At 44.6% G+C, this 16587-nt stretch overlaps 3 protein-coding genes across 6 annotated transcripts; all 3 read right to left on the bottom strand.

Annotated features, from left to right (window-relative positions):
* Positions 1 to 258: 258 nt before the first annotated feature.
* pak1 (p21 protein (Cdc42/Rac)-activated kinase 1) lies at positions 259 to 10059 on the bottom strand. The gene is made up of 16 exons (XM_077723068.1): positions 9859 to 10059; positions 5433 to 5628; positions 5157 to 5251; positions 4802 to 4876; positions 4509 to 4581; positions 4406 to 4443; positions 4223 to 4336; positions 3271 to 3520; positions 2477 to 2540; positions 2350 to 2398; positions 2169 to 2281; positions 1986 to 2103; positions 1822 to 1921; positions 1507 to 1703; positions 1289 to 1426; positions 259 to 1122 (listed from the first exon to the last, which is right to left on the bottom strand). The coding sequence occupies exons 2-16, from the start codon at positions 5623 to 5625 to the stop codon at positions 1036 to 1038; spliced, it is 1704 nt and encodes a 567-aa protein (XP_077579194.1). The 5' UTR covers positions 5626 to 5628; positions 9859 to 10059; the 3' UTR covers positions 259 to 1035.
* Positions 10060 to 10923: 864 nt separating this feature from the next.
* clns1a (chloride channel, nucleotide-sensitive, 1A) lies at positions 10924 to 13108 on the bottom strand. 4 transcript variants are annotated; one of them, XM_077723424.1, is made up of 7 exons: positions 12723 to 13108; positions 12177 to 12313; positions 11955 to 12101; positions 11730 to 11840; positions 11305 to 11478; positions 11175 to 11238; positions 10924 to 11103 (listed from the first exon to the last, which is right to left on the bottom strand). In XM_077723424.1, coding segments are annotated over exons 1-7 (753 nt in total). In that variant the 5' UTR covers positions 12842 to 13108; the 3' UTR covers positions 10924 to 11102. The 4 variants fall into 4 exon arrangements, 2 of the variants coding, with proteins under 2 accessions (XP_077579550.1, XP_077579549.1); XR_013327240.1 differs by lacking the exon at positions 10924 to 11103 and having other exon boundaries at positions 11305 to 11635; positions 11955 to 12104; XR_013327241.1 differs by lacking the exon at positions 10924 to 11103 and having other exon boundaries at positions 11305 to 11635.
* A 332-nt stretch (positions 13109 to 13440) lies between these two features.
* Positions 13441 to 16407, bottom strand: rnf168 (ring finger protein 168). Its single transcript, XM_077722834.1, has 8 exons — positions 16134 to 16407; positions 15556 to 15786; positions 15233 to 15434; positions 15108 to 15172; positions 14828 to 14974; positions 14684 to 14742; positions 14535 to 14607; positions 13441 to 14416 (listed from the first exon to the last, which is right to left on the bottom strand). Exons 2-8 carry the CDS (start codon positions 15745 to 15747, stop codon positions 13904 to 13906), a joined length of 1251 nt encoding a protein of 416 aa, XP_077578960.1. The 5' UTR covers positions 15748 to 15786; positions 16134 to 16407; the 3' UTR covers positions 13441 to 13903.
* Positions 16408 to 16587: the final 180 nt, after the last annotated feature.

Genomic DNA, 16587 nt, shown 5'->3' with positions numbered 1-16587 from the left:
AAGACGTCCAAACCCGTTTCTAATGAAATGAGCTGACAATAGGTCATGCTTGACTGGCCGATGGAATTCTAATCCGGTTTGACTAAAAATGTATTTAAGCTTTTGTATATTGCAAAATAAAATGCTTAATAAAAGAGAATATTGGCACATACATATCTCATATCTATTCTCTCTGATTGTGTTTTTATTTTGAAGAAGTGTGTAAAAAGTTGTTAATTCAATTGGATGCTGAATCACGGCGGAAGAAACAACACAAAGTTGACTCATCGCAATTTATTCTTTCGTACACCGGGAACAGTCATCAAATCAGTCGTACCAAGAAATAATAATAAAAAAATCTCAAGAAAAACATGCATTGTCCGCATCATTGCGAGTTGGCAGGTTGCATGATAGGTAATGACCAGCTTTTTCAACCGGTTAAGTAAGATGTACAATGCTTTTTTAAGCCTTATTGTGCCCCTTGTTTTGGAAGCCTGGCCATATTAAAAGGGCCGTCTTTCCTCATGCGTGCTGGCCACACCTTTTTATACAGCATTTCTGATGAAATTGTACAGTGGGATTTTATTACCCGTTGCGTTGAAAAGGCAGTTTTCTTTTTCTTTTGATAGTTTTGTTCATTGCACTCAAAATTGACCAATCGGTTTGATCACCCAAGCGCCGCTAGCCCCTCCCATTTCAAATGGATTAAACATCTATCAACGTCAATGGTGGCTAGAGTTGCTGGATGTTATATGGCTCGTGCTCATTATTATTCATATACACATCTTCAACTCAGTGCCAAATGACTGAGAATGCGGCGGCGCTAAGCTAACCTGCGTCAATGCTACAATCGCTTGATATCCCAGCATAATCATTTCTGTTTCTTACACATTAAGATTTGTAAAAAGAATCAAATAAAAACAGGTGCACATTCTGAAAGCAGACAAAAAAAATACAGACAAACGCACGTAGAAAACAGCGAATCCAGTCTTTTTTGCGCACGCCTCCTTCATACAGTTCAGTGTGTGTGTGTGTGTGTGGAAGGGGATGAGCCCTCTAGCGGTTGTTTTTGGCAGCCTCCTTTGCAGCTATGATGAGCGGCGTGAGGCTGGAGAGGGGTTTGGCCATCTTTAGGAATTGGTGCTAAAAAAAATGAGACAACAAAATAAATGTTTCCCTCAAGAAAAAATATGGAAGTTACCCAGAAATGCGACATTAATGTGCCTAAAATGAAGAGGAAGCGACCGAGACATACCCAAATAAACAGAAAGTTACCCAGAATGTGGCCTAAAAATCTGTTGGTGCTTACCTGCAAGAGTTCTTTAGCCGAGCCTCTCTTTTCCACGTCCATCTCAAGACATCGGTTGAGGAAGTCCCTGAAGGTGGACGACAGTTTCTCGGGGTTCTGCAGCTCTGGCGTCCCGTTGGTGGCGATCAAATAGAGTGCCTGAAACGAGACCAGGCATTTTTTGTCATTCCCATCGGAATTCCGTGGCATTGGAAGGTTGCCTGACGAGCGGCGCTTACCCTCAGTGGGTTTTCGTTGAGGTAAGGCGGCTCGCCCTCCACCATCTCGATGGCCATGATGCCCAGGGACCAGATGTCCACTTTGGGGCCGTACGCTTTGCGGGTCACCACCTCGGGCGCCATCCAGTAGGGCGTGCCCACCATGGTGCTGCGTTTGCTCTGCTCCGGCGTGATTTGAGCGCAGAAGCCAAAGTCAGCTGTACAAAAAAAGAAAAAGATTTTTTTTGTACAATGCAACTCCAGAACTGGAAATAATTGTGATGCCCTCTGCTGGTCAAAATGAGTATTGATAAATAAATGAATTATAAAACTGACTGAGCTTGACGGATCCGTCCATGCCGAGTAGGATGTTGTCACTCTTGATGTCTCTGTGGATCACTTGGTTGCAGTGGAGGAACTCTAGCGCTTGTAGACACTATGGGGCGACAGCGAGAGTCAGCCCAGCACAAAGGGCGGGTGAGTGACCCGGCTTTGCTCACCTCTCGACAAACGGCCGCGATCTGTGCTTCGTCCATGCAGGTTTCCGTCACCACGTCGGTCAGCGAGCCGCCGGCCAGGTACTCCATCACCACCCACAGCTCGTCGCCCACCAGGTAACTGCGGCGAGGGCACGGCGTAAAAGGCATGATGTGGGCGGAGCCCGGAAAAAGAGAGTGCGCTACCTGTCCAAGTAGTTGACGATGTTGGGGTTCTTGTTTTCCCTCATGACCAGAATCTCGTTGATGATGAGTTCTTTCTTGGGTTGCTGCTGCAGGTTCATTTGCTTGATGGCCACCTGGCGGACACAAATATATTGTCGTTGTGAATATTGTCCTTTCGGAGGGGGGCGTGATCGGAACGGACCTCTTGTCCGGTGGCGACATCGATGGCCGTGTAAACTGTCCCGGAGGCGCTAATGGGAAACATAAAATTATCTTTTGATCCATTAAGAATGACTTTTTGTTCCATCAGCTTTCCTGCCTTCACTCACCCTTGTCCAATCTTCTCAAAGCGAGTGTATTTCTTCTTGGGGTCGCCGACACTTACGATGGTCCCTGCGTGACACACACATGTCGGTGTAATTAATATGATAATTTACCATGTGACAGAGCCGATAAGAGAGAACAGCCATGACAGCCGGCGTCCAAAAGTGTGGAGCCGGGGCATTCGGCAGCATGCGGATCGGCACGTCAACACCAGTGAGAGAGAGAGAGAGGATAAATCGACAGAAGGAACAAAAAATAATAATAATGATAATAAGAAAAAATGAAAAAGAATGCAGAATAGCAATTTAAAAAAAATGAGTAGAATAGAAAATATGAAACTAAAATGAAGGAATTATATTTAAAAATATATACATTGAATTGGATTGTACCATTAGAGTTGCAAAAGAAAAAAAATACAATTCAAATGCGACCTAGAAATAGAAAAGGATAAAATTAGAATAAAAATATTTTATAAATAATAATAATAATAAAAGTAGATTGAAAGAGAATAAGTTGAGCAGAGTGAGGACACAAAACCTGGAAGAACATCCAATCGAAGGAGAGGATTGGACAAAGAGGGCGGGGACACTGCGCTGACTGGATAGCGCTTCTGTCATGTAAAACTGACAGGCAATATCCTCATCTTACCAGAAGAGGGTGGCTTGAGCACATCTGGACGGGCGCGTGCGTGCAGTTCAGGAAAACATTGTCAAATGCACGCACGCCAACCATTCTTTTTGACGCGATTTAAAAAATTAAAAAAAATACTTTGAATATTTGGTGGATGTTTTAAACTTACTGAGCTTCTCCAGGATCTCCTCGTCTGACATCTTCTTCTTGCGTCCTTTGTCCTGAGGGCGGGGCAAGGAGGCTCCGGCGGCGCCCGCGCCGTCCGCGGGGGCGACGCCGGGCGGGGTGACGGCCGAGGGGGGCGGCGAAGAAGTGGCGGTCGCCGCCGCCGAGGAGGAGATGGGCGCCGTGATGGGGGAGGTGGCCGCGTCTTTGGTGGGGGGAGGGGGGAGGGGTTCGATGACTGAGCGGGTGTAGATCTGAAAAAATAATTAAGAATTTTGTTGTTGAATTTTAAAGTACATTTAACGTGTCAATAATAAGATAAAAAGGAGGAATATTTACTATTGTCCTTTGCCAGATTTTTAATTTAGGACATTTTATTAAAAATTCCAAAATAAAAGGAAATAAAGTAGCATCTGTGCGCCCAATTTGCGTGTTTGCTGGCGTGTTTCAGGGCGACCAGTCCCAAACAAGAGTGACATAACAATCAGGTCAAGTTCCCACAATGTAAATCATGGCTGAAACTTTGCCTAAAAGCTCCAATGTGTGTGTGTGTGTGTGTGTGTGTGTTTGCATCAAGTCCAATAAAGTCATCGCCATGGAGAAGCTGGAGGGTGCCAAAGCAGCAGCAGCAGCAGCAGCCTGTCAACCGAACGCCCATTTGGAGACGTTGTCTAATGGGGGGCGTCATTTGTGTTGATGTGTTTGGAATTTTTGCGCAGGCGTCTTCACTTTAATGCATTTATTTTTGCTGGGTGTGTTTGTTTTTTTTTGTATGCTGGTGTGTGTGTTTTGAACAGATTATGTGGATGGAGCTTTGTTGACTTTAGCAGACTGTGATGTTGTTGTTGTTGTTGTGAACTGACTTTTTTGGGTTATTTAAAAAAAAAGAGAGATATTCGCAATTTATAAAGAAAAATCATTATTGTGTGTTTAAGAGCGTGTCTCCAATTTCTTACCGACTTGGTGTGTTCCGGTCGTGGAGCGATGATGGGCGGCGGCTCGGCTTCGTCCTCGTCCTCGTCTTCCGACACGGTGGCGATGGCGGGCGTCTCCGAGACGCTCTTGGAGACCTGAGAAAGACGCTCATTAGACCATCCACTCACTTCCCCCCCTCTGTTCGCAAATCCGTGTTTTCTTACCGCTGCGGTGGACGAGGCGAAAGCGTCCGCACTTTTGTCTGCGAGGAAAAACACAAAAAGGTCACGTGAGGTCACCAAACGTGACCCGTGCGTGCACGTGTACCTGTAAAGCTCATGTACTTCTGACTGTTGCTGGTCTCCTTGGAGTCGTAGAACTTAAGAACGTCCAGCACGGCCTGGAAAAACAACAACAATGGGTTTTTGTTATGGGGTTCACCTTGTGACAATTTGCATTATTTTTGTTTTGTAAAATGTTTGGAATCAACGTTTGGGTCATTTCTAGCCATTAGCAATGATGCTTTTCTTTAGTTTAGCTAAGCGTTAGCCTGTGCTAGCGCAGTGGGCCATAATGGTAGATAGCTAATTTGGCTAGTCATGTGACTTTAGCGTGAGTACCTGAGGATTCTTCTTCTGCTCCAGTTTAGTGATGTTGGAGGTCTGCAGGAGGCGGGCCCACTGCTCGGGCATTCCCTAGACATAGGAACATACAAAGATGGACTGTGGCAGCGATTGGTCGCGGCAGCGGGTCATTACATCCGAGTTGGTTGGCACTTGTCTTCCTTTCTGCTCCAACAATTGAGTTGGAGTGACTTGACGCCAAAACACACACACTCACGCAGTGGCAGCTAAAAAGAGCTCAGTGAGGCGAATCCACATTCAAACTAAACAAGGCCTCTTTGTCTGATGGGATTATCCAAAGAAAAAAAAGAAAAGAAAGACAAAAACTTTACGGGCATTAGCACACACTTACGGTAAATTCCCCAGTGACGGCGTCAAATCCGACGTGGATGGTGTGTTCAAAATCCGACGGCAGGGAAATCTCGGGACGCTCTTTCTTCTTGTATGCTGAAAGAAAAGAAAATGGCGTCACGCTCTAGAAACTGGCAACTTTTTCTACTTGTTTGTCATTACTTTTGACAATTATAAAAAGGGAAGTGGCCCAAAAATGGATGGATTTTTAACAGGAAGGTCAATGGCAGTTAAGGAGTTAAACACATTAAAAATATTATTATTTTTTTTAACTGACTTTTGTCACCGCCGCCCGTCAAAATGAAGCGAATGGATCGGTCTTTTTTCTTTTTGTCCTCCGGGTTGGGGGGTAAAGGTTTGGAGCCATGATTGACAGGGGCGGGCTCTTTGCTGCACGAGCCAATCAAGGTGCTGGTGTTCCTCATGGGCGGGGCCGGCGGCTTGTCCTCCACCTCCCCGTTGTCGCACATCTTCTGAAAAAACAACAACACGGCGACCAATCAGATGTGGAAAAAAAAAACCTGGACAATCAATGGGCTTAAGTCATTAAAAAAAAAAAGGGATGATTCAATTTCGGGGTCAGAGGTCAATTTAGTGACTTTATAATTACTTAAGAGATTTGACGTCAATTTGCAAGAAAGGTTGGTATGAACGTTTTTTTTATAGATTGATATAAATAAAAATATGATACGTGGTTAAAATGTTAATAAAAAAAATCAATTTTTCCAATTTCAAATGGATGGAAAGGTCCCCCAGGCAGACAACAGTATATACAATTCATTCTAAAAAGTAAAATCCGGTCATATATAAAACGGAAATAAAAGTCCAATGAAGACTAAAGAAAGCAAATCACGTTTTTTTGACGTATTATTTTCTTCTTAAGTGGAGCAAAGCAACACAAAAGCCAAAAATAACCACCAGCAAAAAGCTTCTGAAGGGGCTTTTCAAAATAAAAGAGAAGAAGATCTCACCTGAGAGCAAGCGCAAGCACAAGGAAGACGAAGCGGAGCCACAATGGCCTACCCAAACCCAACGCCTCTTTTTACTCAAGTTGCCTGTGATGTCACTGGCTGGAAGTCACATGACCTCCAAATACACGCACACAAAAGTGGCATGTGCTGTGTGTGAAAGGACAACATGACAGTTGTGTGTTTGTCCCAGACAACAAACTCATGAAGTCAATATTTACTGAAGCAAAAGCAAGACGTCATTTTTATCAATTATGAAAGATAACCTGCTTTCAGGAGAGACTGTGGAAAAAATAATTATTTTTTAATTAAGCTAATACAGTAAATGGGGCAAAAATGGCAATTTCCCCAAAAAGCAGGTGGATTTTGTTTGAGCGCTAGCCGACATCCAAACATTTACTGTTTGAAAGGAAGTCACACACTCTTTGTCCTAAACACACACACACACACACACAAACACACACACACAAACACACACACTACTGTATAAAGACACACAATGCAGTGCAAATGACGCTGTGATTTTTATGACACTTAGTGCACTTTGTAATGAAATCTCACCACGATTGGGCATGCTCAAAGTTCAAAAGTTAAAAAAATAAAAAACCACATACACTGTTGTAGTGTTTCACCTAACAGTCCACAGTTGTCATATTGTCTTTTCGGAGGAAACGCCACACGATACCGCCAGCGTACCTGAGGAAATCGGACACCTCTCCGACACCTCCCTGCTAGTTTTAATGCGGGTGTGCTGCATGTGTGTATGTGTGTGTGTGTGTATTGTTGTCTGATACGGGTGAAGACTGCACCTTCTTGTTCTTCGATACAAAGCTACGGTTGTTTTCCAAAAGTCCGACATGAAACGAGCCAAAGAGCCAAAACATATTTACAAAATATGATAAGAAACAAAGAGCCGCGCATGTGGCTCAAGAGCCACGTGTTGGCCACCCCTGCTCAAGTGCCTGAAAAATTTGGACTTGCGCCCGAGTTTCAATAAAGTTAGAATTTGTCATCATTGATCATCTGTGGATTTTTAGTTGAGTTTAGTTTTTTTTATTTGCTAAATGTAACCATGTTTAAAGAAGAAAAAAGCGGCTTTAAAGGCATGATTTTTAAGAAGCAAAACAGGAAAAAGGAAGTCATCCCGTCAAATGAGCCGTGAAAGAAAAGTAAGATATAGTGTGGTCACGTACAAAGTGTGTTTGTGTGTGTGTGTGTGTGTGTGTAGTTCCTGGCAGGCCAGCTCATCATCGGCAAGGATGCGTGACGCCCCGCCCGACAACAATGACGTGTCGCCGGGGGCAACCACAACCGCTGCCACAGAGTACGGTCGTCAAGGCTATGACATACAATAAGACAAAAGTGCAAAGGAGTCAAAACCCAAGAAGAACAAAAAAGAAAAAGTAGAAATGCAGGCGGGCAGGGCCACATGGCAGATGGCTAATTGACCAAAAAAGTATGAGACGGTCACTCGAATAATAATCCGATAACGTCAGCATTCCAGTGCGTCTGTTTCATATCAGCTTGGAAATTTGACAGCCGCGCCCAGATCAGCCCCAAGTCCACATTACCACGCTGTTCCAAAATGCAAAATGGAGGAGGGGGGCCAATTGGGGCTAGTTAGCGATCGGGGCGGGCTACTTCCTGGTTCTTCAAGTCCGTCAAAAGGACGGAATATACTTGTGATTAGAATCTCTCTACATGTTGCTGGCCTCCCATTGGCTGTCTAACAAAAACACTCTATGTTATTATAAAGCGCTAGCAAAAAAAATGCCTATATGCTGACGTTAGCTTCCTCCACGAACAGAAACACCATTTTGTATGTTTTTTTCTTCATTTTAATTCATTAATCAATCCTTTTATTATGTTTTTATGCTAAATTGGGAGACATAGCATTTTAAAAGGATTTAGTTGCTTGTTTTTAATGATAAAATTGACATTTAAATGCGCCTCTATTTACAAACTAGGTAATTTCCACCGCTGGATGGAAAACAAACGTGAACAGAAGGCCAACAGCTGTGCACGTGTTGACACCTGGGCGACAAAACAAACGCGCGTGTGAGCCGGCACTGGAGAATTAGCCGCCGCTAAGCTCCCATCACGGCGGGCTAATGCTACATTTCGCCACCTGTGAAACTGCTTTCGTTGTAAGCGTGTGTGTGCGCGTGTCTCCATCGCTTAGCTTCAATTCGCGTAAGTACAAACACTAGAAGACAGTCGGCTAATCAGAAGCCGATGCTAATCGGAAGCCTATGCTAATCGTAGTGTTAGCTTTATCAGCCTAATGAGTTAATTTTTAATGGAAAAAAATGGACATACTCGATAGGGTTTAAGTTAGTGTGTGGCAGAGTTCATGTAGAGGACGCGTTGTGATGACTGGACGTGGCGTTGAGGTGTGAACCAGTGAAATGCCTCCGGACTTTGGTTTGCACGGCTCGCCAGAAAGAGAAGAAAAAAAAAACAAGAAGTAGGTCAAGATAGCAAAGCTAAAGTCACTTGGGCATCAACAAGATCCAATCGGGAAAACTGTCACTCTAGAAAAGGAAAAGGTATCACAGCAAAATATCCATTAATACTCTTTCTAATGGAATAATTTTTATTATTGATTTAAAAGGGGGAAAATCAGGAAATTTAACATACATCTATAATCTTCATTTGAATTTGATCCTAAAACAGAAAGTCGCCACTCATGATTGACTTTCCCCGGCCGCACAAAATGATGCAGCGGGCCACATTTGGCCCCCGACCCGCCACTTGGACACCAGTGCACTTAATCACAGTAAATTACAGTTTTCTACTCCGCTCCTGTTGGGGGCAGTGATGAACATTAAAAGACGCAACTGTTTTTCCGTTTATTTTTTAAATCCCGTATTTGCGCAGAAAGCCACAATGGTTGCTTGTTTTGACCGCAGGTCCTGAACGTCATTTTGAATTCTTTTCAGGGAGGAAACCAGGACAAACCTCATCCATGACAGCAGTATTAATAGATGACAACATTGGTGCTGCTTCACTGAACACACTTACAAATGCTACAAAAGCCTGAGGAGCAACACGCCGAAACCAAACGTCAACGTAGGACTGATCACCACATAGCAATACCACAAAAACATCTTGTTTTGGGACCCTTTCCAATCATTGACAGCAATATCCATCCGATTCAGTTCCCCTGGGAGTCAAAAACAGATTTGACGTCTATCGCCGTCAATGGAAATGAATGTTAAAAAATCAGGAAGTCCCAAAATATTGTTCTTAATTCATCAGTCAATGATGTACTACACTTGCTGACTGGCACTTTGACATTAACATCAATAGTGGGAATGCACTGTAGCGTGAAACCAACTTGAATCCAGATCGGATCCTGTTTGTTTTCCCACTGGTTTACAGCAGCAATTCCATCTTACAGCTTTTCCGGGGCGTCTGTGGCAGCTACTAAAAGTTCGGCGTTTTCTCGGGACACTTGGTCATCTTTGAATTCATTCATTGATTGAAGCCAACTCGACCGCAGAACCACAATTAAAAGCCAACGTGACCGCAACACTTGGTGTTCCCGTTTTGAAATGGAACATGCAAACCACTGACATCGCTTCCCCCGTGTGAATATAAGAATTAGGGGAAGACATATGAATGAAATAGGTTCAAATTGGTGTTCCTCACCATTACTGAGGTTCGCCACACCTTCGCTTCGTTCGAACACTGAGCACAAGTTGAATGAAAAAGTGTAGAAATGAAACTCACCTTTCGCCCACTAGCTTGTCCAAATTCAACGGGAGACGAGGTGGATACAACACCGGGGCCACGCCGCTCAAAGTGGCCGCTGAAGTGTCTGGTCCGCCGGGCTGCTAAGAGGGCTGCTTTAGTCGTACTCCCCCAAGCCGAGCCGCCTCTCCCGGCCTATTGTTAGCTAACCACCCGGGGAGCCTCCCTAGCGAAGGAAGCCCCACCCCAGTGGTGTTAAGACGGCCACGCCATTGGTCGGCACCTCCTCTCTCTCGCTGCTGATTGGCTTCCGGGGGTGTTACTTCAACACCACGAGGTTTCCACAAAATCACAAGGAGGGAGCACAGGTGGTGCGTTCATGGTGGGCTGGGAATAAGGAGAGGCAGCATGCGCATCAAGGGGCAACGCCTTCCTGGCTGACGTCCATCTGCTCCCCCACCTCTTTTTTAAATATTTCATCCCACGTGGTCACGTGACGGTCTCATACAACCCAAATAATATGAATAATGCATCGTAGCTTACAACTATAAATCCTTTATTTTCTGTGTCCGATTTTGGTTAGCATCTTTTTTTCTGCGGTGTTAAAACCACTCACAATCCCTTTGAAAACCATTTGGTATTTTGCTACATAATGCACAAATAATCCTCAGATTGCTGAGCCCATAATTAATCATATTTAGAGCCTGCAGTGGTAATTATATCCAACGGGATCACATGGGAAGCAGCTTGATTTTGCCCCTGTTAAACCCCAGCTTCAGTCACTCATTTACAAAGCGTGCAAATACACCATAATAATTGGAAATGCAACATAAAACCATTCAAATCTGAGGCGACACGATATTACGTGAGCTCAATTCGATATTTTGTGAAGACAATACATTAGTGACACCCACAGAGCAAAAGAAGAACATACACAATGATTAGTCCTGACGCAAAATGGCCGACACCCATCTCCAGCACAGCACAAATACGACATCTAGCCTTATAAATATAACACCAATCGGTTAGGCTCGATTATTTACAAAAGTGTCATCTAACTTCACAATAATTTAAACATTAATAAAAAGATTAAATTCAAAAGAGTAGAAAAATGCAATCTTTTATTAATAAGTAACTACAAATGTTGCCATTGTGTTATATGAACTTTTCCTTACAAAAAGTAACTTGATGGGAATGAACTAGTTTGATGGATTTACACACGAAACAAAAAGGAAATGCACGGGATCCCTGGAATGCAGTTCCCATGATGCACTTGTGATCCATCTGCACAAAAGAAATAAAAAAATTGTCGTATTTCATAGAATCTTTAACGCGTGTGTGTGTGTGTAACTGACCAGTGTTCGACGTCTGCGTCCTCAAATTGTCCCGCCTCCGCCTCAGCATCCACCTCCATGCCATCTGTGCACACAAATATGGTCACGGATGAGGTTAAAAAATGAAAAAGTGGTTAAAATTTGGTCCCACCGTCACACTGGCCGTCTCCCTGTTGGGTTCGCACGCCGCCCATGTGGTAGCGTTGCGCCACGCTCTGCGCCAACATGCCCTCCAGCCTTTCCAACGTAGCCTGGCCTTCCTGGGTCAGCGAGGATAGCCCCTCGTCACACGTGTAGAAGGTGGGGATGTCGGCGTGCCCGTGCTCTGAAGTCAATATCCAATGTTTCAGTGGTGTGGACGGCGATGGACGACCGACCCATTTGGACCGGGAAAGACCAGCGGCTGTCGGTTGGTGCCAGGCCTCCCGGTCTAAATAGATCAGACGGCTTTGACGACTGCTCGTGATTGGTCTTACCGGCTTCTGGAATTGCAAAAAGAAAAAGACAGAGTCAAAATGGAGTGAGGTCTTCGCCATCACTGTTTTTTGAATGATGACTTTTTTGCATTTGTCTCACCGGCCTCCTCGACGTCGTACTCTTCGCCTTCAAAGTCGTTGTCCGAGTCGTCGTCTTCGGGATCGGGATGAAGCGCCTGACACTCGCACATGGCCGCAAACATGGACTCCACTGGACACACATACAAAAAGCAGACCTTTAAACTCACAATTCCTCATCCAAACATTTTTTCCCCATGAGCCACACGAATCGGGAGAAATAAAACAAACAAACAAAAAGACTCACGCGCAGCTTTATCACCAGGCACAAAGCGGATCTCCGTGATGCCACCTTCCTCTCCATCACCCCCATCCTCGTCATCATCGTCTTCCTCACTGCCCACTCCGTCATCCGCCTCTTCTTCCGCCTTCTCTGCCATCTCAGCCTCATTTTCTTCTGGACGGTAGCATAAGTAGAGTCATCAAATCAAATGCATGCATGAACAATGGCGTTAAAAGTCGTCCTGACCGCTGAGTTTTCCATTAACCATGACATAGAGATGCTCGTGGGGGTAAGCGCTGACGTCCCTGGAGATGGCGTGCAGGCCAATGGTGGGGTACTCCAGACAGAAACCCAAACCGGCTCCATCAAACCAGGACAGCCGACTGCAAAAAGTGGATTAGTTGAAAAACTTTAATAGGCTTGCCAATTTGTTCCTAATTAGCATACGGCCATACGAGTGAAACCTCACATAAATGTGGCCCGCGACTAAGCTGAGTTAGACAAAAAAACTTTAAAAATAACGAATATGGTGAAGGAAACCCGTACTTTAAAATGAAATGACGTGAGTTTCTTAAATATCTTTTGAGCTTTTACTTTTAAAAAGTTTCCAGCGGAAGTTCCGGCTGCCACTAGCATCACTTAATATTAGCGTCCTCAATTTAAAAAGAATAGAACACCAACTGCTTGAAGCACTTACATATTACCGTACAAACCGCACACGTGCACCAAGTATGAAGTTAATCGTATCATTTTGCAATTGCAAAGAGTATTCCCAGTGTTACACCGACTCACGTTTCGGCGACGTAGAGCGTCCCGTTGCCCAGCTTGTTTCCGTCCAGCACTGCCGTCGTGTCGGCTTGCTGGAGGCGAACTCCCTCGGTAGGAGGCCGGAGGTTCTTCAACAAAACCATGGCGTCTTTCCACAATAAGAATCCGATAAGCTGCCGTGTGGCTAAACCAACGTGGGCTTAGCGTGCGCGTGTCCGGCAGAACAAATGACTAGCATTTATTTATTTACCCGGCGGAGGACGGGCAACAGCTGCTACTGCTAGAAGATATAAGCTAGCAGTTCCCGACTGGAAAGAAATGAACTTGTCGTAAACACTCAGGAGCGGAAAATTGGCGACGTGAAAGATTCTGGTCCAATTGTGACGCTTTGCGGCTTGGCCAGATCTCGCGAGAACAGCAACGCGACACACGAAAGTTCCCGCACTTTATTTGTTATTGTTTTGTACGTACGTTATTAAGTTTACTAGTTTCGCCGTCATTTCGGGCCATGTACAATGTTCAAATAAAATGACTAGTATTTACTGACTATTTTAGTAATGTTTCGTTTCAATGTGTTTTGGAATTTAGCATGTTGTCAATGATTGCTGTCAATTAAACACTGAGCTAAGGTTATTGTTAACCTTAACAGTTAAGGCTTAACTGTTATAACTTTTTACCGAAAGCCCAAAAAGTCATTTGTAGTGAAAAGTACCATATTTTTCAACTCAGTAAAAAGAACAGAGCCTGTGTATTTCTTTTAATTAATACAAAAAGTGAAAAGTAGCAGCTGCCCAAACAGAGAGTGATGTCACAAGTATCCTCAATGGAAGAGACATCGCATGGGCTTAAACATTCTAAGTCCTGGATCAGAACTTCATTCAGAGCGGAACAGGAATTGGACCAGTCTAGTTCCTGGAGTAGGTAACGGTAAGGTGGATAGAAATGAGCGAAATTGGCAAAAGCTACAAATTGCAGATTTGATCAATCTGAAAGGGGAAATTTGTTGTTTAACATGGGAGGTAACACTGCTCAAGTCAGAGACCATTCTATGGAATGCCACCAGAGGGCGCCTACAATAAATAAGCCTTGTGGTTTAGGCTGATTAAGTGCAAAAAACAGCCTTTTTTTCTTCTTTTTGGGGCAACAGCATTGAAGACGGGGTTTAAGATGCTCGAACCAGGAAACTTGCAGATGAGGTTGGGCTTTCAGTTGCCTCCATGTTGTTGGGGGGGCGTTGAGGAGGAAGGGGAGGAGGAGGGAGAAGGTATATATTCTTGGGAGGAGCTAGTAATCCTGGAGCTTTTCCTGGAGCTTCTCTTTTGGGATCCCCGCCTGAGCAAGTATGCGTCGGTGGTTCCTTTCCTGCGGTCAGTGTTTCGCTGCTTCTCCTCCTGGTTGATCTCCTTCTGCAGGAGGAGCGCCATTTTCTGGTCGGCCTCCTCCTGCCGACGGCGGCTGGCCAGCCGGGCCTCCCATTCGGAATGGGTCGCCTCGGGCCGAGACCCGGAAGCCGACGAAGAGGAGGGACGGCGGCGCTCCCGCTCGGCCAGAGAGCCTTCGTCCTCTTCTCCATCGTCGCCATATTTTCTCTTAGACGTTCCTTCCTCGGTGTGGCGGCGACGCGGCTCCCCCGCCACGGGGGCGGGGCCCGGCCGGTGATGGACCCCCGGGATCTCCTCGTGAGGGGGGCGTGGCCCACGGGAGAGGAGAAAGTTCTCCTAAGAAAGCACAAACAGAAGATTTAGAATGTGGATTTTTACTGTTTTGTAATGACTCCATTTTTTTGGGCTGATAAAGAAAGTTTTGGGTCTTTGAATGCACAAATTTTGGAGCCACCTTGTTTGAAAAGATGGTCAACGCTGGGTTGCCGTGGGACGAGTTGGACTTGGGCGGAAGTCGATACAAGAACCTAAAAAATAAGAAATAAATAAACAATTAAATTATGGATTATGGGGTATCGTTGCATTGGAAAACAAGGCTCTTACTTTTCTATCTGTCCAACGTTCACCTTTTTCTTGGCTGGGGGGACGTGAGAGACGGGGTTCTAAAAAATCAAAATAAAAAACAATAATATAAAATGTAAGTAAATGTCAATGTAAGCAAGAAGTATTTTAAAAGAGATGACCAACCAGCTCACTGCTAAGCACCCTGGCCAAGATCTCATCCTGCATCCTCATCCTCTTTTCTTTTTCTTCCTCCTCAGCCAGGAGTCTTTGGATGTACTCCTCGCTGGCGCGTCGCTCCTCCTCGTCCAGCTTTCGCTTCTCCTCCGACAGCTGACCACCACAAGGGGAAATAGCCAAAATGTAGCATTTGATTGAATTCAACTCATTTTGGCAACCATTTTGACAGTTGTTACCCTCAAAAATCAATTTCCCAAACCAATCAACAATAAAAATAACAACTTACTTTACTAATTTGCTCCTGATATTCTTGTCTCAGCTCTCCAGGCTCGCTCACCCTCGGAAAGAAAGCTAAAGCACAAAAAAGACACAGTGAAATGAGCCCACCACAACCAATCACGGGAGGCGTACCGGCCAGGTGTTCATCAACGGCGGCGTCCTGCCCGCTGAGGCGCCTCTGGCAGTGCTGTGGGAATCGCTTCTGGATCTGCGCCCACAGCTCCTGGTTGACCAGCGTCTTGTTCCTGTTGTTCTGCCGTGCCCACGTGGAGACGCGCTTGCGGCACATGGGGCAGCAAAGCGTGCTCTTGTCCACCGACTCCAGGAAACAGCCCTTAAAGAAACACACACACATTTTTTCAATGCAAACCACTCAAAAAAAGGTTGGGAAACACTGGCCTTGCTAGACCCAAACATGCCATTTTATCTTCCATAATGGCCGTGTTTATGTTCACCTTGCAGAAGGTGTGCGTGCACGGCAGCGTGACGGGCTCCAGAAACATCTCCAAGCAAACCGGGCATAGACAGTCTTCCAGGGACAGTTCTTCCTCTTCTTCTTTCTTTTCTTCCTCCTTCTCTTTTCCTTGCCCTCCATCGCCCGATGCGTTGGGGCCCACCGTCTCGGCGTCCGAATCTGGAAGCATCATTTTGCCCCTGCCCCCCAGGGGGGGCTCCACGGCAAACACCTGCGTTCAATCATAAACAAACAAAGTCAAAGTAGCAAGTGATAAGATCAATATGGATACTTGAAAAGTAGTTTTATAGTATATATATTTGTTTCTTTTAAGTTCCTATTCACATTCTATTATACAGTCAATATTCCCGAACACACTGAACATATGACACAAGATTATTTAGAAAAAGGTACGAATAAGACGTGAACCAAAGTGGAAATAAGAGTTCATTGGGTTGAAAATGTTGTTGTTAGATTTACACTTTCACATTAGTTTCAATGAGGAATTGGTCACAAACGTCGACTTCAGAAAAACAGAATTTCACATTAAAATGTTTTTGAACAAACGTGTAGTATTACCTGTTGAGTTATGCTCTTTGACAACCTTTAATGGCGAATCAACTATAGTTGCTGGACACAAACATGCTAAATTAGCCGTTAGCTCCGAAGCTACAACGACTAACTAAGCCACTTCATAACATCCACTTGGGCGTACAAGCACCGAAGCTATAACCTAAACGTTTCAATAAAGGTATGTTGCCCCTAATTTCGATAAATTACTTGTTATTATTATTAATTTGAGGTGACAACTCTCCGCCATTACCCGCCCAACCGCCGGAGAGGTCGTGCGCATGCGCGCTATTTTCACATGTAAAACGTCGTAAAGTATGACGAGGTGTCGAAAAAAGCTGATGACAACTGTTTTGAGTTGACAGCGTGAAATCATTTTAATGTCTTTACACATGAACTATTTTAATAAAGTATCGCTGTAATAAGTCAAATAGGTCGATTTATCTTCTTTGTGTAAACTGTA

This window comes from Stigmatopora nigra, chromosome 8 (genome assembly GCF_051989575.1).
Source record: "Stigmatopora nigra isolate UIUO_SnigA chromosome 8, RoL_Snig_1.1, whole genome shotgun sequence".
In the NCBI taxonomy this organism is placed as follows: Eukaryota; Metazoa; Chordata; class Actinopteri; order Syngnathiformes; family Syngnathidae; genus Stigmatopora; species Stigmatopora nigra.
Note: the sequence above shows the minus strand (reverse complement) of the source record. Positions and strands in the feature narration are given on the sequence as shown.